Source organism: Hyperolius riggenbachi, chromosome 4 (genome assembly GCF_040937935.1).
Source record: "Hyperolius riggenbachi isolate aHypRig1 chromosome 4, aHypRig1.pri, whole genome shotgun sequence".
NCBI classification, from domain to species: domain Eukaryota; kingdom Metazoa; phylum Chordata; class Amphibia; order Anura; family Hyperoliidae; genus Hyperolius; species Hyperolius riggenbachi.
Genome location: NC_090649.1, coordinates 101,223,764 through 101,250,309, shown reverse-complemented (window position 1 = coordinate 101,250,309; position 26,546 = coordinate 101,223,764). Strand labels below are relative to the sequence as shown.

Here is a 26,546-nt window from a genome sequence, read left to right as displayed (position 1 = left end):
TAGCTAAGGCAAGGTCATTGACCACTTTGGTGAGAGCAGTTTCGGTTGAGTGGGCAGGCCGAAATCCAGATTGCAGTGGGTCTAGCAGTGAGTTGCCATTGAGGTACTGGGTCAGTTAGAAAAAGCTATTATTTCCCACAACGCAACAAGGCTCAAACAGTGTCATGTCTAAACTTAGGTTTTGACATCACACTGTGGGAGGGGTTTCACCCCAATATCAGCCAGACCCCCCTGATGATCTATTCAAGAAAAGTTAAAGATTTCTCCTAGGAAAGGGGTATCAGCTACTGAATGGGATGAAGTTCAATCCTTGGTTACAGTTCATCTTCAAGAAGCTTCTTCAAAAGTCTACAAGATCAAAAAATAAAATTCATTCAGCAGCTGCAAATGGATCAGGATAGATTATTCTTCATGTAAAAGAGGCAAGAACTGAGATAAAGAGTGAAAGGGTTACTGATTACTGCAATTCTGTCCCCTACTGGGAAGCCATGCTGTACGCAGAGTACAGGCTTCCCAGCCATTACCCATTAGCACTGACAACAGAATAAGATATTTCAAGAATAAAATAGGACAGCAAGAGACACCATAGGAGGAGATTGTGTCCTCAGCAGTCACTTGCTGCTGGGTCTTTTCCTGTTGTTCTCTACGGTTTGTCTTTACATTAGGTGTGAATAGAGAGACTGACACTGAACAGGTAGGATGTGACCACAGCAGGCATAGATGAGCAATGCTGCTGCAGGAGATGGTGCAGGGCGTACATTCGAAAAAGCTCGTCTGTAATTTGGGGGCCGGGGAAAGCCGCCAGTAGAAGATCTGTACAATTAACCATAATCTACTACAGTATAATCTCTTTATAATAAACTCTGATATAGTATACTTGGGTATAGTAATCTACCTCTCCAGGTCCCGACCAATCTCCATTATAAGTCTATGGGAGCAACGTCCGTCTGGTACAGTAAACACTGATATAATAACACTTCTGTTATAGTAAACCTGTTTTATGGCCCCTACGTCACAGTTCCCCAACCCTGTCCTCAAGGCCCACCAACAGTACATGTTTACAGAAAACCACACACATTCACAGATGAGGTAATTAGTGTCTCAGTAGAGCTGATTAGCTACCTGTGTGGATTTCCACAAAACATGCACCATTGGTGGGCCTTGAGGACAGGGTTGGAGAACACTACTTAAGTGACGCTGACTCTGGCTATAGTAAACAGCGGGTGGTGCATGTGTCATGTGTGAGTGGGCGGAGCATGCGTCATATGTCAGTGTGAAACCCATGGTCGGCTGCTCTCTTCAGGCTGGTTGCAGGTGAGTTGATGCCTGATAACATTTGTAACACATTAAGAATGGCACTGGTGCTGGATATACAGTACTGCACAAATAAGCAGCCTGGGGATAATGTGAACATAAAACAAATAAGGATGCAGAGTTACCACTTTCACTTCGCAATTAGCAATTAAAAGTATTGTCACAGTCCTCCCACGAGATTGTATGCACTCCTGGGTAAATCCTGGTAGCGTGTAGTGCACAGTACAGGCTACTTTCACTTGTGCAGATCAGAGTGGGCCTACTCGTGGCAAAACTAAGGAGATTGGAGAGTAGAATGCTAAGTCCTGCCTGCAGAGGCATCGGAGCCACTCGCATTACAGTGGCTTATCATGATTGGTTGCATTTTGAAGAGAGGATTCATGATTGGCTCACATGTGAGCAGAAAGTTTTGCAGGACACGTACTGCAAGTCCCACTCCCGGAGGTCTCTGAGCCACTCACAGGAAGCGAGTGGTGCCTCTGTTCAGTGAAGGCTGTAATGTTTAAGGAGCCCTGGATACTGTACTAGTGATTTGTCCAGCCTGGCCATGCAGCCCTAAGGTATGCTTAACCTTGTAGTCCGCCAAATGTGCAAGTGCTTGTACTGATAAAGTTGCTCCTTTGCAGCGGAGAATGTACCAGGGCATGCTGGGCCATTTCTAGGACAATTTCTGATATAGTAAACTTCTGAAATCGTAAACCAGTTTTCATGGTCTCTTGGAGTGTACAAATTTTGAGATTATACTTTATTGAGCAATGACCAATTCCGACTTTAGAATATCAGTAAAATGTTTACCTATATTTTACTATCACCTAAACTAATCCTCCTCTCACACTAGCCTTCCCTCTACTGATGCCGAACACTAACCTACTCCAGCTCTGCAATCTCCGATGATATCAGCGACGCCTTTACTACAACAAATGCAAGCAAGCTAGAAATCCCCTATTATAGTAAATACTGAAGATGAGCAAACTAAAAAAACATTTTTTAGGATATCAAGAAAATACAAAAAGTCTTTACTGAAAGCCAACTACAATTTAAGAACAATTAAAAACAAGGCTGCCTTGTTTTTAATTGTTCTTAAATTGTAGTTGGCTTTCAGTAAAGACTTTTTGTATTTTCTTGATATCCTGAAAATTTGTTTTTAGTTTGCTCATCTTCACTGAGGAGAACGCCAGCGCATACCACTAAGGCTGCATCTGAAATGACCACCAGCTCAGTGTGCAGCACCTAAATAGATTTTCTGCACACTTCGCATTCAATTCAGATGCAAATCATATGCAAATCTGCTACTACTTATCATGCAAACAGGAAACTCAGGAGGAGGGGCTGGGAGCAGCTAACCTGACAGTTACATAGTTACAAAGTTGAGTATTTACTATAATAGGGGGATTTCTAGCTTTCTTGCATTTGTTGTAGCACATTGTTTCAGGTCGGTGACCTATTTTCCCCCCTTTTAGCCTATTATGGCAGTTAAAGTAACATTAGTTACCTAGTGATGCTTGCTTGTGTGTTTTGGTGTTGAAAATATCAGTGACGCCTTTGCCACTAAACATTCTCTCTGCCAATATCTGTGCTGCCTATCACCTTTATTTAAACGGGTGCCTCTTGCATCCACATTACCCCATGGACACCACTATAGTCACAATTAACATTGTGGTCTATGTGGTACCCATTTTACCACTTGGCTGCCGGGACCCAAATTACTTGATTCAGCAGCAGAAGCCGACAAGGCTGCTCTCTACACTACCTCACTTGTGTGAGGAGATAAGCAATGCTGGTGTGTGCTGGACTAGCCAGCCCTAGCATGGTGAGATTATATACTATATATATATATATATATATATATATATATATATATATATATATATATATATATATATATATATATATATATATATATACACACATTTTTTTTTCTTTACTTCTAGATGGGCCTTAGCTTGAAAAGTACAGCTAATAGCAGCACAGCAAGGACATGCTTCAACTATAAAATGTTCTGCACAGCTGTGGCCACTTTATGTTATTATTTTTCCACCTTCCTAGCTTTCACATATGTAACTAGAACAAAAACAAATAAACAAACAAACTTACAGGCTGAAAGAGCAAATGAGGAAAACAAGAAGGCTATAGACAGGAAAGTAAAACGTAGGTTGGCTGGCCTCCACTATTGATGTGACCTAATCATGAGGTCATCTTGTCCCGTTCCTTGTGAGAATGTGTAGTTATGGATACTGTCTGCTTAGGTTTTTCAACAGCATTACAGTATGTACTCCTTTATGAAACATGTTTACCAAGTACCCCATATTGTGTGTAACCTCATATCAAGTACCCATAGCACATGTATATCTGTGGGGAGCAGGAGTGGAATTTACAGCAGTATAATTTTACCAATGAAGGACTTCAATCCCATAATGCCCAGCATGACCTTTGAACTGAAGTCAACTGGCCATTGGTGTTCCTGACAGGAATGTAGGTATGCAAATGCAGTCACCACAGTGAACACAACCCCTATTGGCCAACTAACTTCAGGTCAGAGGTCATGGTGAGCATTATGGGATGAAAATTCACTTCTGACATGCCAAAGTGAACTACTAACTCTAGTTAGGAGTCATCCATCATTTTACATGACTGCTCTCCAGATTTTCTGAGCTCTTCATTAACTAAAAAAAACTAACCGGTAAGTAGGGCAGTGCATAGAACTAGGTTTATTTCTTATGAGAAACACAGGAATCCTTGGGGAGGATTTTATTAATCACAGTTGCAGCCAGACTGTTAATCTGGGATTAGAAGTGAGACACTAGAGGACACTTCCACCACACATGAAAAATTGTACCTCATGCACCACAACCTCTAAAACAAGTCAGAGTTTAGTGGTTAAATCTTTGAGACCTTAAATGGTGTTGATTAAGGTTGGTGGAGGACTCTGCACTCACAGAAAAAATGCAACTGGCACCATTTTTGCATTTGAGGAAATAACTTAATAGCACTGTGGCAACAAGCAATGGAAATGGCACACAGCAATTTCTATTATTTCATCTGCATTTTCACTACTGGCCAAAAGCGCAAATTGTCAAAATCTGATCATATGCAGTGTAAACGGGCCCTGCATCTCTACACTATATCAAGTGGAAAAGTATTGGTCCTTGATGGTTGCCAGTAATCTCCAAGTAACTGTGGGATGAGAGAGACCAGCAGCCCAATGGTGCAGTATTGTTGGACAAACGGAGATATGTAAGAACACATGTGTAAGGGTACGTTTCCACTTGAGCGGCGCGATTTGCTCGCGGAAACCGCGTCAACGAATCCGCATGCGGTTGCGGATTCGTTGACGTTTGCATGCGGATTTTCATGCGGAATCGCCCGCGGTTTTAACGACGCGATTTTAACCATGTCAATGCCGGCAAGCATTGACATGGGTTTTTAGACGAAATCGCACGCGGAAACGCCGGGAAAACCGCAAGACTAAAGAGCTTGCAGTTTTCCTATTTAGTTACATTACCGACGATTCGCGTGCGGGTGTGCGGCGTGCGAATTCTGACGGCTCTGCTGTGCAGATTTTTTTCTGCATAGCGAGCCGCACAGAATTCCTGACAAGTGGAAACAGCGCCATCCACTTGTATTGGTTGAGCGAATCTGCATGCAGGAAACGCATGCAGATTCGCCCGAGTGGAAACGAGCCCTAAGTAATATAATCACAAGGGAGGGTTGCAACAACTTGCAACCACTGTCAGGGCTCGTTTACACTCGGGCGAATCTGCATGCGTTTCCTGCATGCAGATTCGCTCAACCAATACAAGTGGATGGCGCTGTTTCCACTTGTCAGGAATTCTGTGCGGCTCGCTATGCAGAAAAAATCTGCACAGCAGAGCCGTCAGAATTCGCACGCCGCACACCCGCACGCGAATCGTCGGTAATGTAACTAAATAGGAAAACCGCAAGCTCTTTAGTCTTGCGGTTTTCCCGGCGTTTCCGCGTGCGATTTCGTCTAAAAACACATGTTAATGCTTGCCGGCATTGACATGGTTAAAATCGCGTCGTTAAAACCGCGGCCGATTCCGCGTGAAAATCCGCATGGAAACGTCAACGAATCCGCAACCGCATGCGGATTCGTTGACGCGGTTTCCGCGAGCAAATCGCGCCGCTCAAGTGGAAACGTACCCTCAGAGTCTGTGGGAAAATAACTGTCCCCGCTCAGAATCCCAGGTCTGTTGGTGCAGATGCTGGACGGTCCATTTCCCAGATAAGTTCTGAGGACACCAAGGTGCTCGTTACTAGGAAACCCTTGGGGTATGAGCTATACTAAAATCACTGGTGGAGGCGCCCTTGATAATATAGAATTAATAGCTGCTATGTAAATGAGAATTGTAGCATCTTACCTTCTCAGAACAGCAAACCATCAGTAATGCAAAACATATGTTTATTCATGCACAATAGACATATTTCACAGGTCTTGGCCCGCTTCCTCATGTCAATACAAGCGCCTGACAAACTTCAATCACACGTTACGAGCGTGGGTGCCTAAAATTAGCTTGAGGTGCCCACATTCGTGACCGGAATTTTGCAGGCACTTGTATTGACCTGAGGATATCATCAAGGGCACCTTCAACTGTGATTTTACTACACCATATAAAGGACAGTAGGATATGGTAGGGGCATTAAATTGTGAGCTCCTTTGAAGGATAGTTAGTCAAGAGGGATGAAACAACACCTAGGCAATCCTCTGTGGGTGTGCGGGAACCAATCCCTTGTACCAACAAGGTGAAGAGCCATCTTGTTTGAAGATAATGGCCCGCACCACATCCAAGTATAAATCAGCTTTATTGAAGATCCATAAAATGCTGTGTAGCAGCTACAGCCCGCTGTTTCGGGTTACACACCCTTTTACAAGCTGCTCAGCACCAGCGTCTCAGCACTGAGCGGCTTGTAAAAGGGCGTGTAACCTGAAACAGCGGGCTGTAGCTGCTACACAGCATTTTATGGATCTTCAATAAAGCTGATTTATACTTGGATGTGGTGCAGACCATCATCTTCAAACTTGAAAGCTAGTTAGTGACATGAACTGGTCAGTGTTCTCAGTAAAGTGCTGCAGAAAACTATCAATGCTATTGGAATTATTGATAAAAATAAGAATATAGTTGGTGTAATTAAAAGGTTAGGTTTCTGGATCTTCTTCTAGACTGGTTTTACATAAACACAGTTTTGATTTTCCATTTCTGATGACATAGCAAAATATTTCTTTATCTAGTTTATTACTTTATAGTAACCAGTAAAATTGCTGCGTACTTGCAAAATCCAACATTTTCAAACTTGCACACCCTACTTACAGAAACTCTGGGTTTGTTTCTGTGTCAACATGGCTTCGCAAGTTTGTAATATCTGTCTATATGTTCAATAAATCTCATGATTTGTAGGTAACTAAACACCACAACTGAATACCCACCATCTCCCGTGGCACAGAACTGTGGCTTTTTTAAATGTAGTTTCTATTTTTCTTTTTCTCATTAATTGCGACAGTCTGTTGGGTCTCTAAAAATTGTACTGTTCCCCAGATGCTGTACATTTTTTCTTCCCAAGCTGCTACAATATGCCAAAATGTATTCCCAAGATTCCTCAGTTTATTCCACTCCTAAAGTTTATCATTCCTTTTTCAGTAAAGAAATGTAATAGAGCACAAGAAAATGTGTACTTGTATAATTTCAGATATGCCAATATCAAACCAACAAACCTTGATTCACATAATACCAAAACTGTGCATCATTCATTGAAAGTTTTCAATACTTTAAGTTTTTTCTTCAGGCATTATACATAATTGGATCAGAACCTTGCAAAAATGGGCGATGGGCGTGTAATTGGATGCTGCATCTCTAGTCATGCCCCTTGTCTGTAAGTCATCCAGGTTAGGGTGCCTCTAGGCCACGCCCCGATCCAGTTTTGACCAATGATGGTAAGGAATTGTGATTCCCATGACTACCCAGCTCACAATGTGAGTGGGCGGCCAGGGAATCCCTTGCCTTTGTTTTGTGTGGTGAGCAGTGCTTTTATGACTTTTATGACCCGCCCATCTCTGGGCGATTGGCAGACATCGAAGACTTGGCAGTAGGAACAGCCAATAAGCTTTCCTCATCTACAGCTCATGCCTCGCTGCACTCCAGGATGGAAGAGCATTAGATACAAAAGCAGTGGCTGACCGTCACTACAACCAGTAGTGTCACTTGGCAGTTCTTTTGAATTACAAGACAGCACTCCTCATCGTGGTGTGCCACCAAGACAGTGTAGCATGTTAGGCAGTGTGAGCACCTAGCTGAGTGGCATCCAAACGGGTACCCAAGAGGGCATTGCAAGAACAACAATAAGAATGAATAGTGGGTACAATGAATTAACCAGCATTGTTGATAATGTGAAATGTGACATACAATATATGATTTATGCATATTCATGGGGGGGGGGGGGGGGGGGTAGGGTCATGTAACTGCCTGTGGGAGTTCTTGACTTTACGTTTGTACAGTATTTAAGCAGGCACTATCACACGTGTCGCTCTAGGGTGGTGTGTTCGCCTGGTTTGGCACAGGGCAGGGTGGTGCTTGGTTTGGCACAGGGCAGTGTGGTGTGTTCGCCTGGTTTGGCACAGGGCAGGGTGGTGCTTGGTTTGGCACAGGGCAGGGTGGTGCTTGGTTTGGCACAGGGGAGGGGTGGTGTGTTCACCTGGGGTTGGCACAGGGCAGGGTGGTGTGTTTGCCTGGTTTGGCACAGGGCAGGGGTGGTGTGTAGCCTGGTTTGGCACAGGGCTGGGTGGTGTGTTCGCCTGGTTTGGCACAGGGCAGTGTGGGGTGTTCGCCTGGTTTGGCACAGCCACATCAAAATTTTACTGGAGGGTTCATGATTTGTATTTACACCCCTGCCCTCGGGGCCCTGAAACAATTGTCAGCTAGCAACTGTTTCATACAACTGGTGTGCTAAACTAATCTGGACTTGCTACATACTGTATATTTTGGAGTATGAGACACTTTTCCTCACCCAAAAGTGGGGAGAAAAAAAGAATGCATCTTATAGTCCGAATAATGCATCAGACCCCAATTATGGCTGCTGACTGCCCGTTCCGCATGTGTCCTCCATTCCTTGCTGCCCACATTTGTCCTCCATTCCCTCTGCTGCCCGCATGTGTCCTCTGTCATATCCCCTGCTGCCCGCTTGTGTCCTTCGTACCCCCTGCTCTCCCCACTTGTGCCATCCTTTGCTTCTCTGCTACCCCCCACCCCCAACAAGTAGCTGCGGGCGCATCTCTTACCTGACCTGATAGCCCATGTGGCAAAAAACAGCTTCTCCTCTCGCTCACTCTCCCAGTGCCGGCAATTTCTGGTCGCGACATTACACACACGACCAGAACTAGGAGGAAGAGTGAGTGAGAAGAAAAAGCTGGTGATCGCCACAGGCACTATTGGGCCAGGTAAGAGACGTGCCCGCAGGTTAGCAGAGACGCAAAGGAGGACAGAGGTGGGGACAGCAGAGGGGGCGGAGGACACATGCATGCAGCAAGGGGAACGGAGGACACATGTGCAGGGACGGATCAAGACCAAGTTGCGCCTGGGGCAAGGTCAGGTTTTGGCGCCTAAAGGTCAGGTTTTGGCGCCTAAACTGCCATTCATTTTGCAGTCTTTTTAAGAATTCAACAAACTGCGCCTGGGGCAAGATACCCGCTTGCCCCCCCCCCCCCCCCCCCCCTAGATCCATCCCTGCACATGTGGAACAGCAAGGGAAACGGAGGACACATGTGGGACAGCAAGGGGAACGGAGGACACATGCAAGACAGCAAGGGGAATGGAGGACACATGTGGGAAAGCAAGGGGAACGGAGGAAACATGCAGGACAGCAAGGGGAACGGAGGACACATGTGGGACGGCCATGGGCACGGAGAACACATGCAGGACAGCAAGGGGAACGGAGGTCACATGCAGGACAGCAAGGGGAACGGAGGTCACATGCAGGACAGCAAGGGGAACAGAGGACACATGTGGGACAGTAAGGGGAACAAAAGGACACATGTGGGACAGCAAGGGAAACTGAGAACACATAGAGGACAGCAAGGCTATACAAATACTTACTCAAAAGGCAGGACAAAGGTTGGGCACAAGGAGAATAGAGGACACAGGCTGGACACAAAGGGATGAAGCTGGACACAAGAGGACACAAAGAGGGGGGGGGGAGACTAGGACAGGGGTATAAAGAGAGACGCAAAGAGGAAAATACAGGACACAGGGACACTGCAGAGGGCACAAGGTGAACAATAGCGGGCACAAGAGGGATTGAATCAGACACATGGGGGCACAGGAGGACACAAGGGGGACTGAGGATACAAGGAGGACAGTGGGGGACAGAGGACACAGGAGGACATAATTTTTGGGGAGCCACATTCCCTGGTTTTTGTCCTCTAAACCTAGGTGAGTTTTATGGTCAGGAGTGCTTTATAGTCTGAAAAATATGGAAACTGTGAATCTGATCTCCAATGAAGTTGTAAAATTCAGTGTGAAAATTTCGAATTCCGCTGAAATTCATTCGGCCAAGGATAAAATCCCAAAACCTCATCTCTCCGAGTTCTATAACTACCAAAGGAACCTCTTTGGCTTTCTCCTTCCACATTCTCTCTAGTGTCTCTGTCAGGCCATGATAATTCTCCAGTTTGTTATAATCCTTCCTGACATTGTTGTCACTTTGCACAGTTTCATCTCTCACCAGTACGGTCTTCTGATATCTGTTTACAACCACACTGTCCGACTGATTGAGCACTTATTGAATGTCTGTCTGAATATGGAAGTCCCAAGAGATATTACATGTCTATATCACCCTCTTTGGAATTAACATCTGGACTTGGGAGGTCTTAGCCCATAGGCTGTGCAGGTGTTACTGTACACAGTGCCAGCTATTTGATTTTACTGTTCAGTGTATGCTGTTCCCGCCTGCATCTTACACCTTTGCCAATATGTGTTGAACAGTCTTAGCGGCCTCTGCAAACCGTCTGTATCTTGGACCTGTGTAGTGCAGTAGATGATTGTGTTTATGGATTTATATTGATTTATTTATTGTTGTAGTATTGATTGTTGCAGCTCTTCTGGATCACCAGGACAATATTGGGATATGTAAAGACCCAGGCTGTCATAACTAGTATATTTTTAAATTTACTAAAAACAATTTTACATCAATAAAAATGGATCTACCATGTGATCTTAGAAAAATTGTATCTCTCAAAACATATTGAAACTGCCAAAATAATCCATATCCACTTATGTTTGTTAGACTGTAGGTTAAAAAAAATGCAGAACCCTACCAGGCCACACTGCTATGAGAGTCGTTGTCGAGGTGACAGAGGAGCTCCAAGGTTTGGGTGTTGTTTGATGAATCATCAGGGACCTCCTGACTCCCTGCCTGCAATTCCTTCGGTATCCTCCACACAGCCGCACAAGACGTGACTTTACCGTCTGAAGCTGAACAACAGAGGGGAAAAGAGGGAGGAAAAAGAAAAAAAGACACAGATCAGTAGATGTAGAACACATTGCGAATAACCGTGCTCTGGCGTTCACACAAAACACAGGAGCTATGCACAGCTGCTGCTTGAAATATTTAAGGCCTTATATTTTAATAAGCAGCAGAATGCAGTGAGGAGATAGAGGGAAAAGCCTGGAGTCGCCAATCAGTTCTGTGCAGAACTCGTAATTTGCATATGTTTAACCCAGTTTCACCGTGTTCTGAAGCCAGGCTTCATGTCTTGATGAAATTTTAATTCTTTGGGGGGTGGGGAGAATAAAAAAAAAGCACAGAATCCCCTACCATCGTTGCTATTTTTGTTATGCAAATTAAGGTGCAAACAAAATTGGCTCTTGTCAGGCAAACGGTTTGTATAGCAGTTATAACTCAATTATAGCTGCTACCTAGAGCAGTTTTAAAAACAATTTCGGGTTTTTTTTTTTTTTTTTTTTTTAAGGCTCCCAATACAAATTCTGCAAAACATGCAACAAAGACTTTTTTTGGAGAACAGTCAAAATATACACACAAAAATAAGGTGATGCAACCGATAATATTCATAGAAAAAAATACAAAGGTGGATTTTTTTTACTTTAAAGTGTACCTGAAATGGGACCCCTTAAAAATATATATACATACCTGGGGCTTCCTCCAGCCTGATCGCTCACTCACCGTCCTTTTCGACACCCCGTTCTTCTGCCATTGGCTACAAAATGTACTTTGGCCGAGGAGTAACTGAGCATGCATGGCAAAGCCGAGTTCGTGCTCCCGCAGCATTCCCGTCGCCTGGGGCATTCTGTGCCTCTGCAGTAGTACTGTCCAGGCCAGAACACTCCCAGCGACGGAAGCGAGACGGGGGATTTTTCCGGGCCAGTTGCGGGTGAAGGAGGCGGCAACTGAAGATGACGAGGGAGCGATCAGGCCGGAGGGGGCTAGAGGAAGCCCCAGGTATATATACATTTTTTTAAGGGGCCCATTTCAGGTACACTTTAAGGATAAAAATTGTTACATATGTAAAAGTAAACCTGAAGTGAAAATAACCGTATGAGATAAGGAAGTAATAGAGCATTAGTAGTATAGAAAGAGTCTCATATTTTTATAGATTAATTTTTAATATTGCATTAGACTGCCACAGCTACTGTTTAAAATACCCACTCTGTCTTTAAAGAGAATCTGTACTTTAATATTCTTACAATAAAAAGCATACCATTCTATTCCTTATGTTCTCCTGGGCCCCTCTGTGCTGTTTCTGCCACTCCCTGCTGCAATCCTGGTTTGCAATGAACAGTTTTAGGCAGTGTTTACAAACAAATGACATGGCTTCTTACCAGAGTATCATAGGCTTACTGTGTGAGTCATGCAGAGCTTAGAGGGGGTGTGTAAAGCTTCTGCCAGTGACAAGCAGTGCTGCACATTCCACACATTCCAGCCTCTGCCCGACAGACAGGACAGAGTAAAGGAGATAAGATTTATTACAGAGACAGTGAAGTAGGAAAGGCTGCAGTAAGACAGACCACATTAGAACAGGTATAGGAACTTATAGCATAGAAGAAATAAGGCTTAAAATTGTGTTACAGAGTCTCTTTAAGGCTGCTTTAACAGTGGGACGTTACAGGCGCACATTAGAGCAGCCTGTAATGCACCCCCACCGCACAGCAATGAAAAATCAATGGGCTGTTCACAGTGCCCACGTTGCGTTACACAGTAACGCTTCACGTCAAGACAACGTACTGCATGCAGTACTTTATACGCGGTTAAGCCGCGTTAGACTGTTTGCACATGCTCAGTACGGGTGGTTTTTTAATTTTAGGGGCGGAGAGGAGGCGGGGAGAGGCCGCTACATAGCCAGGCACATGGCTACTTGGCATTCACTGCACTTGCAGTGTTTACTCTTTGGAGCAGCCGCTGATTGGCTGGCGGGACCACGTGATGCGGAGAGCTCCGCTCACGTGGTCTCCGCAGCGCCTCCGACAGAGCAGGCGCACCAAGAGCTGCTTGTAACGCGGCTCTTGGTAGCGTCCTGCTCCAACACCACCAGGCGTTGCGTTAGGGGCACGTTATGTGCCCTATAACGTCCCCTAAACGCAACGTCCTGGTGTGTAAGTAGCCTTAAGCAAAAAACTAAACAAAATAATGCAATAAAACCTTCTTACTTTATCTTCTCCTGGCATATAACAGGCTTTCAGCTTCTATTTACTTTTCAGAAAAAATGACTTAATTCTACAAGCTGTTTCACAGCGACTCCGAAAGGGACTCCGAGCACCTCTCATGGGTCCTTTAAAGAGACTCAGACCAGTACTGCAAAGTACTGAAAGATGCATACCTTTCTGTAGCTTGTGCTCTCCTCTTTCATTTGATGCCTGAATCGCTGTTGTACACCAAACAGTTTTCTTTCTATTTCAATTTAAAAATTGCGGCTGCCATCTTGGCTATGTTATAACTTCCGGGTCACCCTGTTTTCTCTGTTAGAGAAGTGCATCACTGAATGAAGCAGGAAGAGGAAGTGACACGCATGGCCATTGCAAGAGGCTCCTCCAGAGGGGTCATAGCACGACATTGTTGGACGTAGTCTGTCATTAAGATATACCCATGAGAGATGCTCAGAGACCCTTTAACAGTTTATTACTCGGCCATACAACTTAGCAGCCCAATGAATCTTACCTCCTTTTCTGCCCACCAACAGAGCTTTCTGTTGGTGGTATCCGATTGCTGCTGCAATTTTTTTTAAATCAATTTTATTTATTTTTTTAAATAAAAAAGGCTTTTTTTTTTTGAGGCTGAAAGCCACTTCCTGCTGCACTGCCCCAAATGCACTGCAACCAGGGACACTTACTTTATGAAATTGATGGAACTATTCCCAGACTTTCTCACATTAGAAGATGAGAGGAAAACATATCTTACTGGGAGAAGAGGAATCCACAGTGACAATCTCCGCACACGTCACAGCATGCCACAGACTGAGAGGAGCATAACGGAACTGTAAACCTAAAAATGTCCACAGACTGCTTAGGGCCAGTTTCCACTACACGCAGATCGGACGCAGAATGGATGCAGAAAAACTGACTCCAATGAATGTCTTAGGCCTCGTTCACATCACAAACGCGGATGGTCATGCGTGCGGAACGCATGCGAAACGCAACGCGTACGAACGCACGCCATCCGCGTTTGTGTGCGTTGCGTGGCTGATCCCATCACTGAAAAGTGAATGGGACAGCCATGCGTTTTAGCAAAAAATGCATGCAGCATGCGTTCCCGGACCGCACAGGTCCAGAACGCATGCAGTGTGAACATCAGACATTGCACTCTATGCAATGTCTGATGTCGTGCGTGTCGGCCACCTGCACGCGTTTCCAAAACGCGGCTGGAAACGCGTGCAGTGTGAACGGGGCCTAAGGGCCTGTTTCCACTAAACGCAATTTTTCTGATGCAAATTTTCCCATAGGCATTCATTGGAGTCAGTTTTTCTGCGTCCGATCTGCGTGTAGTGGAAACAGGCCCTTAGCCAATGTCCCCCTTTTCCCCTTGCTTTGGCAATGCCTGTATGAATCTTGGTCATGCCAATAAAGTCATCTTTGATTTGATATAGTGAAGACCAAACAATCCACAGAAGTGTACCAGTAAACAGAGTTGCAGTTAAAGTGTGAGACTTAGGCTGTCTGAAAACGCAGCATTTATGCATGTAATGTTAGTCAATGGGCTGCATCAAAAAAAACACATGTGCATGTGTTTTGGCATTTGTGTTTTTAAAAACGCTGGTTTTGTTGCACGTTTTTAAAAATGCATCAAAAACGCACGTAATGAACGTCAATCGCAATGTAATTTGTTTTGTATGTGTTTTTCATGCGTTTTTAGAAAAAAAAAATTTCTGATGTATTTCCGCCTCCTGCTGACTTCCTAGTGATTTGCATAAAAAACGCAATAGAAAAACGCATATGCATTTTGTATATGCAAACCGCAAATGCATTAAAACACGCAAAAAAACATGTGCAGGAACAAAAAACGCAACCACATTGAAAACGCATGGAAAACGCAATACAAACACACAAACCTATATGCATAAAAACGCGATGTTTCCTGCACTGCTAAGTGTGAAAACAGCCTAGGCACCTTTTACACTTAATCAGTTGCTCTTAGTTATAAACTAAAAGAAAACTGATTTTCAAAGTAATGCCCATGTTTTCTTATGGCTCAGTTACCACTATTCACATTTTACCTGAAATCTTTTTTACAATGCACTGCTATGGAAAAAACGCGTACTAACGCACACTAACGCATACCAACACATTAAGTGTAGAAGGGCCCTAAATCAGTTGATCTCAGTTAAAACTGAAAGAAAACTAATTTTCGAAGTAATGCCCATGTATTCCTATGGCACAGTTCCCACTAAATGCGTTTTAACTGAAATTTTTTTCACAATGCACTGCTATGGAAAAAAATGCGCACCAACGCATTAAGTGTAAAAGGGCCCTAAAGGTGGCTACTAACGATACAATTTGCTGAACGATCATTTACGAACCATGATCAGAAATTTTGATTTGGGACAACTATAAAAAACTCAGAACCAATCCAATCAGATTGACGGGATTAATCCGCGATCAGTAGAAATCATCTGTTTTCAGCATTACGGTATGTGATAATGCTTTGTGAATAGAGCCATACAGAGCCCCCTGATGATCAGTTTGAGAAAAGGAATAGATTTCTCATTGGAAATGGGGTGTCAGTTACTGATTGGGATGAAGTTCAATTCTTGGTTATTTTGCTACATACAGGGAAAATAAACACTGCCACACATAATAAAAGTCAATGGGCTGCTCAATATCAGGGGATTTCTGTATTTTTCCACATTCCATTTTAGCATTTTTTTTTTGCACTGCAAAAAAGGGCCACCTTCCTACCCCCACATACAGGTAGCCCCCGATTAACGAACGAGATAGGGACTGTAGGTTTGTTCTTAACCTGAATCTGTTCTTACGTCAGAACATTGTGCCATCTCTGACCCCCGTACCTCCTCTGTGCTCCCCCCCCCCACTGTGCATCTAGTATCCCCCTCTGTGTCCCCTCTGCCCCCTGTAACTGCTTATATAAGTTTAAAAGCCATTTTCTTTGAATTTTTGAAAGTCGATTTTCTCAAAAACTACAAGTCCAATTTGAAAAAAAAAAAAATTGACTTGTTCACACGGAAACAGAGAATCCATGACGTTCGTATCGGTGGGTAGTTCGTAAGTCGGGGACTACCTGTATTGTGAGTTTGTAATTCTATTGTATTTTTCCACAAAACTAAAACTTGGTCAAATAAAGGAGGAGAACTGAAAAAAACAAAAAAACAATCACACCATCGCAGGGACAGTTGTGGGCCCTCTTTTTTTTTTTTTTTTTTTTTAATAAATGTGCCAAAACCTCAGGTAAATTTTTTTCGCGTGGTCATTATGGGGAAAAATTAATTTAATCAATCTTGTAATAAAGCTATATCATCACAAAAGGCAGAAAAAGTGATGCACTGTGAATACTTTCCGGATGCACTGTATACCATTCCACATCACCTAAAACTGCAGCTGTTTCGCAAAGCTAATCTTGCTTCTTCAGAAGCAAAATGTGCATGTTTTGCCTCTGAAGAAGCAAGGTTAGCCTAGCGAAACAAGGTCAGCTCTTGCACTCCCATTGCTTTATAACGGCTAATCTGTCCCTGCTGCATAGTATTGCCGGTATGCACTCTCTGCTCTCATTATGATGTTGTCTATGCTGAATTTAAACATCCATTGCAGCGCAATGTAGACACGTGCCGCTGACAAAGATGAATAGCAACATACCCACTTTCCAAAACAACACATGCAGCATGGAAATGTGCTGAGGAACGGACGAAGCAATAAGGGCCCCCTATGAAATGATAAGCCTGCTTTGCCCTGCTTGGCTCTTTACTCTCCATTATGCGCTGTGCACATTACAGAAAGGATGTTGTGTTTCCGAAATGACAGTGGAATGTTATGCGGCCAAAATGACACAATCAAGGCCAAATGGCATCCATCCTTAAATCTGCCGTGGAAGGGACCCATCAGAGACGTCTGTCACCTGCTTATGCTCCCGTCATTAGGAAGGGGAAGATGAATATTTAGCATAATATATGTTATACATTATACATTTGTCGTGACAAAAGAGATTAGAAGGCCTTGCGCTGAATACTCTGCGTGAAGAATATGTTGGATAACTGGCCTGGATTCTGATTATAGCTGTGTGGGGACTCGTTAGCTGGCATTACAGCTCACAGCTGTTCAATCATCCGCCTTTTGTTCCATGCCGCCCCTCATGCTGGGTAACCCTCTGACTGCCAGGCTCTGAGCCCATCGACGCCTCACACGGAGGGCCTGGGCTCTCGTCGTGTTCATCGCTGGGTTGCAAAATGCACCGGCTCAGGAATTCGCAGGCGGTGCTGCCTAACATTAGTCACGCTTCATTGGTGGAGGGTTTAAGGGAAAGAATAAAGCTTGACTTCATCATAAACAACCGTATAACCTGCACAAAACGTAGCATTTCAAAAGGGTTCTATGGTTTGTAATGCAACCTATTGTAAGATTTTACAGTACTATAGTGGACTACATTATTGCCATCAGCTACGCACATAACAGTGAAATTGTATAGCAAACCCCTAGTCTATGGGGGACCTCACTTGGGGCACAATGTAAATAGTACCAAGGTTGAAAGCAAGGTATGGAGTTGTTCATCCATAGACTACCACAATACAGCTGGGAAACTGTAAACAAATGATAAGAAGGAAGCATTATGCTGGGCATACACGGCTCGACGCAGGCTTATCAATTGAGCCGCTGATGGCTCGGTTGATAATATCCGACGTGTCCGATGACCGCGGGGATCGATACCAGCGGGCGGACAATAGCGGCGAATCGAGCGGAAGGTAAAAAGCGCCGGCGGGGACGAGCAGGAATTGATCCGGGCGCACGCGTGGACGCGGCGGGAGTCGATCCAGTGTATGCCCAGCATAAGGAGCTAATGTTTAAAAGTATAAGACATCCTCTCTTCTATATGCAGAGAGCAGCTCACTGTTATTTAGGATTAGAGCAGCTTCTCTCATCTTTTACAAGCTGGATATATCAACCTCTAAGCTGGCTGGGCTTTCACATACTGAGGAAATACAGACAAGGGCAAAGCTGTTTGCAGGAAGAAAAGAGCAGCCTGAAACGTCAGTGCATGAGAACTGCAGGGGGAAAGAAACACACAATGATCTCTTGAGATTCAAAAGGAAGAGTGTATACAGCCTGCTTGTGTATGGATGTATTTTCTATGTGTGGACATACTGTACATCAACCTACTTCCTGTTTTGGTGGCCATTTTGTTTGTTTATAAACAAACTTTTTAAAACTGTTTTTAACCACTTTTAATGCGGCGGGGAGCGGCGAAATTGTGACAGAGGGTAATAGGAGATGTCCCCTAACGCACTGGTATGTTTACTTTTGTGCGATTTTACCAATTCAGATTCTCTTTAAGGATCCAATGTGCTGGGTCTTTATGCAACACAGACAGCAGAAGCCTCTATCATTGTCTCTTCTCCACTCCCCAAAGCATAAGTGCTGCCAAGCTGGTATGTGTCAGAGCTTGTGCACAGAACTGATGCCCTAAAGATTGAGTCCTACGGTCAGCCACACGTACCCTACACCATAAGGCACATACAGCGTTATCTTATATACAGCTTACAGATTTCCTTTGTCTGTCAAGCTCATCCATTCCCCCTATAAACTTGAATAACAGTCAAGACCTTCTTTCCTACTAACATTTAACCTAGAGCACTACATCCAGTCAGATATTGAGACATTTCAAAGAAGATTCTGACACAAAACATTGAGGATTTGAAGTCTACCTAAACCCTGGATGTGCATTTTAATTAAAACAAAAACAAACTTATTTTTATGTACTACTCTGAAGCATAGCAGAGGTCTGGAAAGCCTGCAGCTCTTCCAGAGGGAGAGGAAAAAGCACAGGAGAAACCAGGGGCCCCTTTTGGTGTAGTAGGTCAAACAAAAAATGGTAGAGATAAAGAAAAATAGAACTCAAAAACCTGGGTTGCTGAATAGCAACTTCAGTAACAGGCTTGGGAGTGGTTGGTCCAACCACCCTGGGTTGATGTGCATATCCTAAAAGGTTTGGTCGCTCTCCAGAAAAAGGTGTAGTTGAGGTCAAGGAGGGATTTGAAAAACGCCCCCAAAAAAACCAAAAACACAAATAGCCCGAACTGATAACCACATTGGGTGGGAAGGGGGCGCTCCCAAAAATATAAACACCTTAAAAGTATTTAAAAGACAAGAGGAACTGGCTACAAACCTTTGCATGTTCTCTGTGAAGTCTCTTTCCTCAGATATAGCCTCTTCCTGCTCGTCTTTTGCAAAATGTGTTTAATTAATACAAAAAACTTCCTGTAGCTTCAGTCTAAGGACGATGCCCAGGCAAGCATTCCAAGGCCTGTCTCACAGCACAATTATCATCTGTAGCATGTTCAATCAGAGGCACATGCATGACATGCACACCACCAGTCAAAAGCAACTTTGTACTGGTTGAACTCGATGGACGTATGTCTTTTTTCAACCAAAGTAACTATGTAACTATGTAACTAATACAGCTTCCTGTTTTTCATTTTTTTAGATAAAGTAGAAAGTAGTTGCAGCATCTACCAGTTTGTAATCAACCAAAAAACACTGGAGGGCTTAGAACAAAATAACATTTAATTATGTATTTTTTACTTTCAAATAATTTTACTGAATTTTTCAATATTAGAAGAATAACATATAATGGAGTCCATAACAATGTTGCATTACAATATGAATGTCTAAATAGAGTTGAGAGTCCTTTGTTGAGTCTATATCACAGTTGTCAAACTCCAGGCCTGGAGGGCCAGATCCATGCCAGTGTTTAGGATGGACTGAGAAAGAAATGAATGTGTTCTACCTAATGGATCACACCTTTCCTGATTCAGGCCCATCAATTCATTTGAGCTGTATCAAAAATGTGTGAGGATCTTGGCCCTCGTAGGACCGGTTTGACATACCTGGTCTATATTAATTAGACCATAACTGATATTAGAATCAATAAAAACTTGTCCAAGTCTCGGATACATGTCTTCATATGTCATAGTTCCACTGGAAACTGACTGAGGGCTGGTGCACACCAAGCGTCTGGTAGCTTTTTCAAAACTGCTGCCGCCTGTGAAAACGCTTGGCTAATTTATCTTAATGGGCTGGTGCACACCAGCGGTTTGAGTTTTTTTTTTAGCAAACTGCAAACGTGGGTCCTGCAGCACTTTTGCGGTTTGCAGATGCGTTTCTGCCTCAATGTAAAGTATAGAAAAAGCTCAAACTGCTCTGAAAAACGCTAGATCAGAGCAGTTTTCCAGGCGTTTTTGTTATAGCAGCTGTTCAGCAACAGCTTTACTGTAACAATATATGAAATCTGCTACACAAAAACTCTACAAAAAACACTAGGCATGTTTAGAAAATCTCTCTAAACATGCCGAGAATCGCTCTGAAAATCTGCTTCAAAATCCTCTTGTGTTAGCAGATCTGTTAGAGGTTTTTGGTGTGCACTAGCCCTAAGTATTGGGCTGGATGTTCACTTGCAAAATCACTCTGAAAACGGTGCGAGTGATTTTGCAACTGAAAGGCAATTCCAGAGTGATTTAGAGGAAAGCGATTTTGGACCATGATTTTCCTCTATTAAATTGCTCCAAAAATGCTGTAGGTTCAGCATTTGTGATTTTGTCAAATCGCAATCTCTCCGTGGGCTCTTCTGCATTGGCTTTAATTAGCCAAGCCCTTTTGGAATCAATGGCGATTCCAAAGCGCGGCTAACAACGCTGTAGTGGGCCACATCCCTTAAAGCAATTATAAGTGAACTCCAATCATCGAGCAAATGGAGTCAACAAGAGCTACTTTATCAAGCAAACAGATCACCGTTAAAAGCAAAAAATAAAACAAAACAAGATTACATGAAAAGCTCCTTACAAAGAATAAAGTAAAACAAAATTAAATTAAATGAAAAGGTCCCAAGTTGGCCTCTCCCAAGTCCAAGCCCAGGTATTAAGCTCAAAAAGTCAATCCAAGATTTCCAGACCTTCTAAAAAATGTGCAAGGGATCCTCATATATACTGGCCATTCTTCCATGAACCATGAAATTGGTAGAAAGCAATTTTAATAAGCTTGCAGCTATAGTAATATCAGGTCACGATACAACAAGCACAGTTACAGTTTAACAGTATTTTAGGCGTCTACCTGCAATTCTGCTTTAAAACTAAACTGATGGAAAAAGAAGACCTTTAAAACGGAATAGTATAGGAATGTCTCCCCTACCCTGCCAGGTGTGCTGAAGAGGCAGACATCATAATAATCTGCAGCTCCAGTCTAATTGTTAATCCATTTGTTCAATCATTCATGGCTACACAATTCTTTAACAACCTTTACACCATTCTCCCAGCCCACTCTGCTGCTGCTGCCGTCAGGCGTACTTTCACTAATAAACGAACACAAAGGAGTCTGGAATGGTGCTTGCTCATTAGCAGTCCTTTGCTGCCTCCCTAGATGAAGGAGCGGGCAGAATGAAAGATGCATGGCACGTGTGCTGAGTGGCTCTTTTCACCCCGGGATAGCTGGTTATTAGGGGTGGTTGTCTCACTGCTCCAGACAAGGTCATGAGCTGCAGCCGGTAATTTACCACTGACCCCAGTGAGAGGCGGCTGCAGAGAAACTCCACCCTTCTACCTCAGATAAATACATATTATTTAAATGTAATTTGTTTCAAAAAACATCCCAGGCATGTAAAATATATTTCTGATTTCAGTGTTAGATTAGACAAAAGGGCTTAACATAAAATGGAATTCACTGAAAAACTGCTAATTTCTTAACAGGAGTAAATAACATGTTTTTGTTGTGTTTTTTTTTTAAAGTGAACACTGTGTCCACACAGATTACTATTCATACAGCCATTGGCATAGCAACAGGGGATGCTGATGTGGCAACTGAGGTCACGTTTACATTGGGGGACAGTGGCCGAGGGTCTGTTATCATTGTTACCACATCGGCCCGAGGTTTTCAAGCATGTTGTGCGAGCTGCCTTCTGGGTTCCCGGGTCTCTCAGCCCCCCTTCCGTCATGGTGTGCAGCGTGTAGCCAGAGCTTCTACTCACTTGTCTGCAGTGGTATTCCTATGTCTTCTTTCCCCACCGGCTGCTCCTTCCTGTCTCTTCATTCCTGTCTCGGGGCACCTATGTGACGTAACAAATGCTAAAGAGGCCAAATACTGGGGGCAATGTGGCATGTACCTTGCGTGACCATTAGAGGCCCCTATTATTTGGCTTCTAGTATTTGTTACATCACTCAGGCACCCTGGGACTTGGGAGTGAAGAGACAGGAAGGAGCAGCTGGTGGGGGGAGAAGACAACTGCACTGCGGACAGGTAAGTGTGAGCATCGCTGCCTAGGGTGCTCGCCACATGATAGAGTGCTGCTAGCAATGCACTCCCTTACCCACTGCAGTTTCATCAAAATATTTTTATCCACCACAACTGACCAATTTTCTGAGAAAAAATGGTCGATCTGGAATACTTTGTGGCATCAATTTCTAGCAGAATCAGACACATACTGAAGCAAAAAAAAAAAAAAAAAAAATCGACAACAAGTGTATGCCACCTTAGCTCTAGGTTAGATTTATCAAAACTAGTGCAAGGAAACCTGGAGACCCTGCTCAGATCAGGGATTCTGATGCAGGTGCAGAACTGAGCAACTGCTCCATTTCTGCACCTGTTTTGCACCAGATTTTCTTCAATACCGCTTGCACTGGTTTTGATAAATCTGCCCCACTGCTACAGCCTCTGCACTGGTGAAAACACCAGAAAATGACACCATGTCCTCACTGCGTAACTACTTTTCCACTACACAGAGGTGGACACAAGAATGGAACCACCAGAGATCAGCGGAGCCGTAGTAACACAGCCACTGTTACTTATGTTTTTTTCTGGTTTTAGGTGGGCTTCCAGCTCACTCAAAGCCACCATAAAATAGACTAACGCAACAAAATGAATACAAGGCGATACAATAAATGAGAGGTTACCTACAGTGAAAACTGCAGGACAGAAGGATTTCTTCGTTTCTGTGCTATACTCAAGAGAGGTTGTTGCCAAGGATGTCAGGAGATAGCTTATGTCGATAGTTCCTGTGATTATAACAACCCCACGTTCATCTAAAAGGCAAAAGGAGACCAGGAGCCCAATGGTGCAGAATCGTGTAAGATTCAGGAAAGCAAATTGCTAAGGATGTGTATACTCACAAAGGTGGGTTGCAAATTCTTGCAACCACCGTCAGAGCAGTTTCCCAGGTCTGTGACACGAACTGGGTGGTTGCACTACAGAAGTTCTTTAGGACAACTAAAAAACGATCACCTCTAAAAAAGAGGTATAACAAGACACTTAAAACAGGGGTGGAGGCGCCCAATGCATAAAAGATAGGCTAGTAAGGTGTTAATCTTATAAACTTAGAGGTAATCTTAACACTCTTGAAGAATTTGGACCAGTTTATTGAAAAAAAGTCTTTTATTCAAGCACATAAAATTGACAACACATTTCTTCAGGTCAGTGAAAAAAAAACAGGTGCCTTAACTGCTATGGCTGTGTAACAAGCATCTATTTTTTAGGCGCCTCCACCCCTGTTTTAAGGATGCCAAGAGTTAGTCCTTCCCCTTTGGCTCTTCAAGTTTCTTTATTGGTCCTTTATTGGTTCATCTAACCACAAAAAAAAAAGCTCAGAAGATCAGTTCACTTTAGTTTAAGTTTCATTTATGTCTACTCCAATCTATGGACCCAAACCATTGCACAGCACACAATGAAAAGTCTTTAGTACACATATAGCTGCTGAAGAATTTACTTCTCTCTGTTCTGTTTGTGTTTATCCACATCAGTGTCTCAGTTCGCTCTTATCAGCAGTTGTGAATCAGAGCTGTGAGCTCATAAATGAACAGTGAGGGTTAACCCTTTCTGTGCACCCAAGTGTTATGATCATGTCTGCAGCGTTTGCTGCTGGCTGCAGTGGTATTGTAACCCAGGCAGTTCTGATGTCATTGCATACATTTTCTTGCATAGTTTGGTTTGCACTTAAACTAGTTGCTGATTCCATCTGCAGTCGCTCTGAAGTTAATGACAGTTTTATATGCTTTTGTGTAAACAAACATTGTCTGCTGCTATGGAGGGGCAATCCCTTTCCTGCAGGCTGCATATCATTGTCTGCCTTTTCCTGCTGCCAGCCTATGATTAATTACCATTCACTTGTGTGGGAATCTGCAGGTCTGCTCCCATTGGATGACCTCAGTATAAAGAACTGCTTCCTGCAATGCTTGATGGGCTACCATAGTCTCAGATTCAGTCTGTTACTCTGCTCGTGCCCCACCTCGTTCCTGGTCCGTGTGGACTGCGCTGACTCCTGCGAAGGGGTCAGCGAGTCCTCCTAGTTCTGCTCTTGTTCTAGAAGTTGTTACTTTGCTTGTCTTGTGTCATATATTGGTTCATCGCCAATATATACGCATACTTGCACGTTTATTATTTTCCTTGTATTCGTGTTACGTTGATACATCAGTGTCGCTGATATATACGTACACGAACTGTTTATATCCTGTGTTCCGTTAGTCAGCGTTCCAGCACGCTGAGCTAGTTATCCTGTTCCTGGTCCTGTTTGTGGATTGCGTTCATCTCTGCGAAGAGATAGCGAATCCTTCTGAGTCCTGTTCCCTGTATTACTCCAGTCTTAGTCAGAGTTCCTGCTTATGTCATATATCGGTTCATTGCCGATATATACATATGTTAGTCAGACGTTACGAATAGTTTCATTGATAGCTGTAATTGTAATACGCTAGGAAATCATACTTATTGTATATTTATCTGTGTTACGTTCATCTATCTTGATCCTGCTATTTTCTGACTATCCTGTCCTGTCTTTGTGAGGCACGCCATCGCCGCAACGCATTGGCTGCCTCATTCCAGTCTGTCTGGTTTTGGACGCTTGCTGTCGCTAAGTAGCCGCTAGCTAGCAAGCGTTCATTCTGTCTACTTGTCCTGATCTCCTCAGTCCTGGTTTATGCGCTCAGCGCTACTTTGCGCTGAGACGTTATTACGAAAGTGTTGTTTGTGGCTGTTCGGATCTGCACCGGCTCTGTGCACCACAATCTCCTATTGGAGTCAGTCCTCTCCTCCACTAAACTGGGGATATCCTGATCCCTTGTGCTGGTGTGTGTACCTCCTTCACGTCAGCTTATGTGTTGTATGCTGACTGTGGAGATTACACCTCCAAGCTTAACACCAAGAATGTGAATCCAAGTTAAAAAAAAAAAAAAAAAACTAGTTTTTTTTAGGATTTCCATAAACTGTAATGAATATTTTTTTCACTAAAGGTTATCATGCTGTGGCTAATCTTTTAGAGAAGAGAGAAAGTTCTGAGTTTAGTTCCACTCTAAAATGTAGGCATGCTGTTATTAATTGTATGTGACTTTTTATGTGGATTATTACTACATGCCTGTTTTATATTACTGAGATTTACAAGCAGTGGAGTCTGAGTTGGAGCATTTTTGGGTACCTGGAGTCTGAGTTGGAGTCGGTGGTTTCATAAACTGAGGAGTCGGAGTCGGTTGGTTTTTGTACCAATTCCACAGTCCTGGAAAGCATTAGATTAAGGAGTTGGAGTTGAGGAGTCTGAACCATTTTGGGTACCTGGAGTAGGAGTTGGAGTCAGAGTCGGATGATTTTTTTTTTATAGACTCCACAGCCCTGTTTACAAGTGTGCTTCAGGGTTATTTTACGTTCTCTCTAAAGCCAGGGAATATCTGCTGCTATTTCATGCCAGTAAAGCTCAACTGGTACATATAAAAGTTTTACTTAAATAATTTTGTATGTTTTTGCCATTAAATATTGCCTTTTGAATTAGTTCTGCCAACCTTTAAGGTGCCAGAATTGACAGTTCTCTTCCTTACAAACATATCCAAGACTTCATATACAAAGAGAGTATTTCCCAGAATGTGTATCCATTCTCTTGTAAAGTACTTATTGCTTTTCCCAGAAGCCAGCACAGAGCTTGAGTGGATATTCTCAAAAATGTGCACGTCTTGAGGGGTGCCAAGTCTGATGCATTTCTTATAACAGGAAAGAACTGCTTAGGCGATTGTACCCAGCAGTCACTCCCACTTAGCATTTAGTCTCAGAAACAACCCAGCATGCCAATCTCCATTCCACCAATCAAAAGCAGGGAAGGATCTGCAGTTCATGCAATATACATAGAACATCTAGATAACACATGACAACAAAACTATGAAACAGCAGCTACACCAGTGGGGAACACCTACGTTTTACAATTTTTAACAAACAGTAAACAAAAAACATGTTGTTCCTATAAATGTGTACATTTTAAAGAAGAATTATAGACAAGTGATATATTGAGTCACTACTCTATTTTCTCCCTAAATTCTGTTGACTGAAGTGACTGCATTGATCTATTGAAGAGTCATTGTCCTGTAGGGTCACTCATTGGTGCGATCATGGCTTAGCAGTACTACTCATACTTCAGAATGTTTAAAATAGTTTAAATCAAGATCCTCATCAACAATTGCATTACTAATTTTATTAGCCAGTTAATTTAGGTATGGTTCTCACCTCATAATTTGAGTGCAGCCATAGTCAGCTGGACAAATT

The 26,546-nt window shown here is 43.3% G+C and overlaps 1 protein-coding gene across 1 annotated transcript in view; it reads right to left on the bottom strand.

Annotated features, from left to right (window-relative positions):
• Window positions 1-26,546, bottom strand: part of EIPR1 (EARP complex and GARP complex interacting protein 1) — a 316,345-nt gene that overhangs the window by 149,613 nt on the left and 140,186 nt on the right. The window contains exon 4 of the mRNA XM_068280351.1: window positions 10,637-10,793. Coding sequence (XP_068136452.1) covers window positions 10,637-10,793 — 157 coding nt within the window. The remainder of the gene's footprint in view (window positions 1-10,636; window positions 10,794-26,546) is intronic.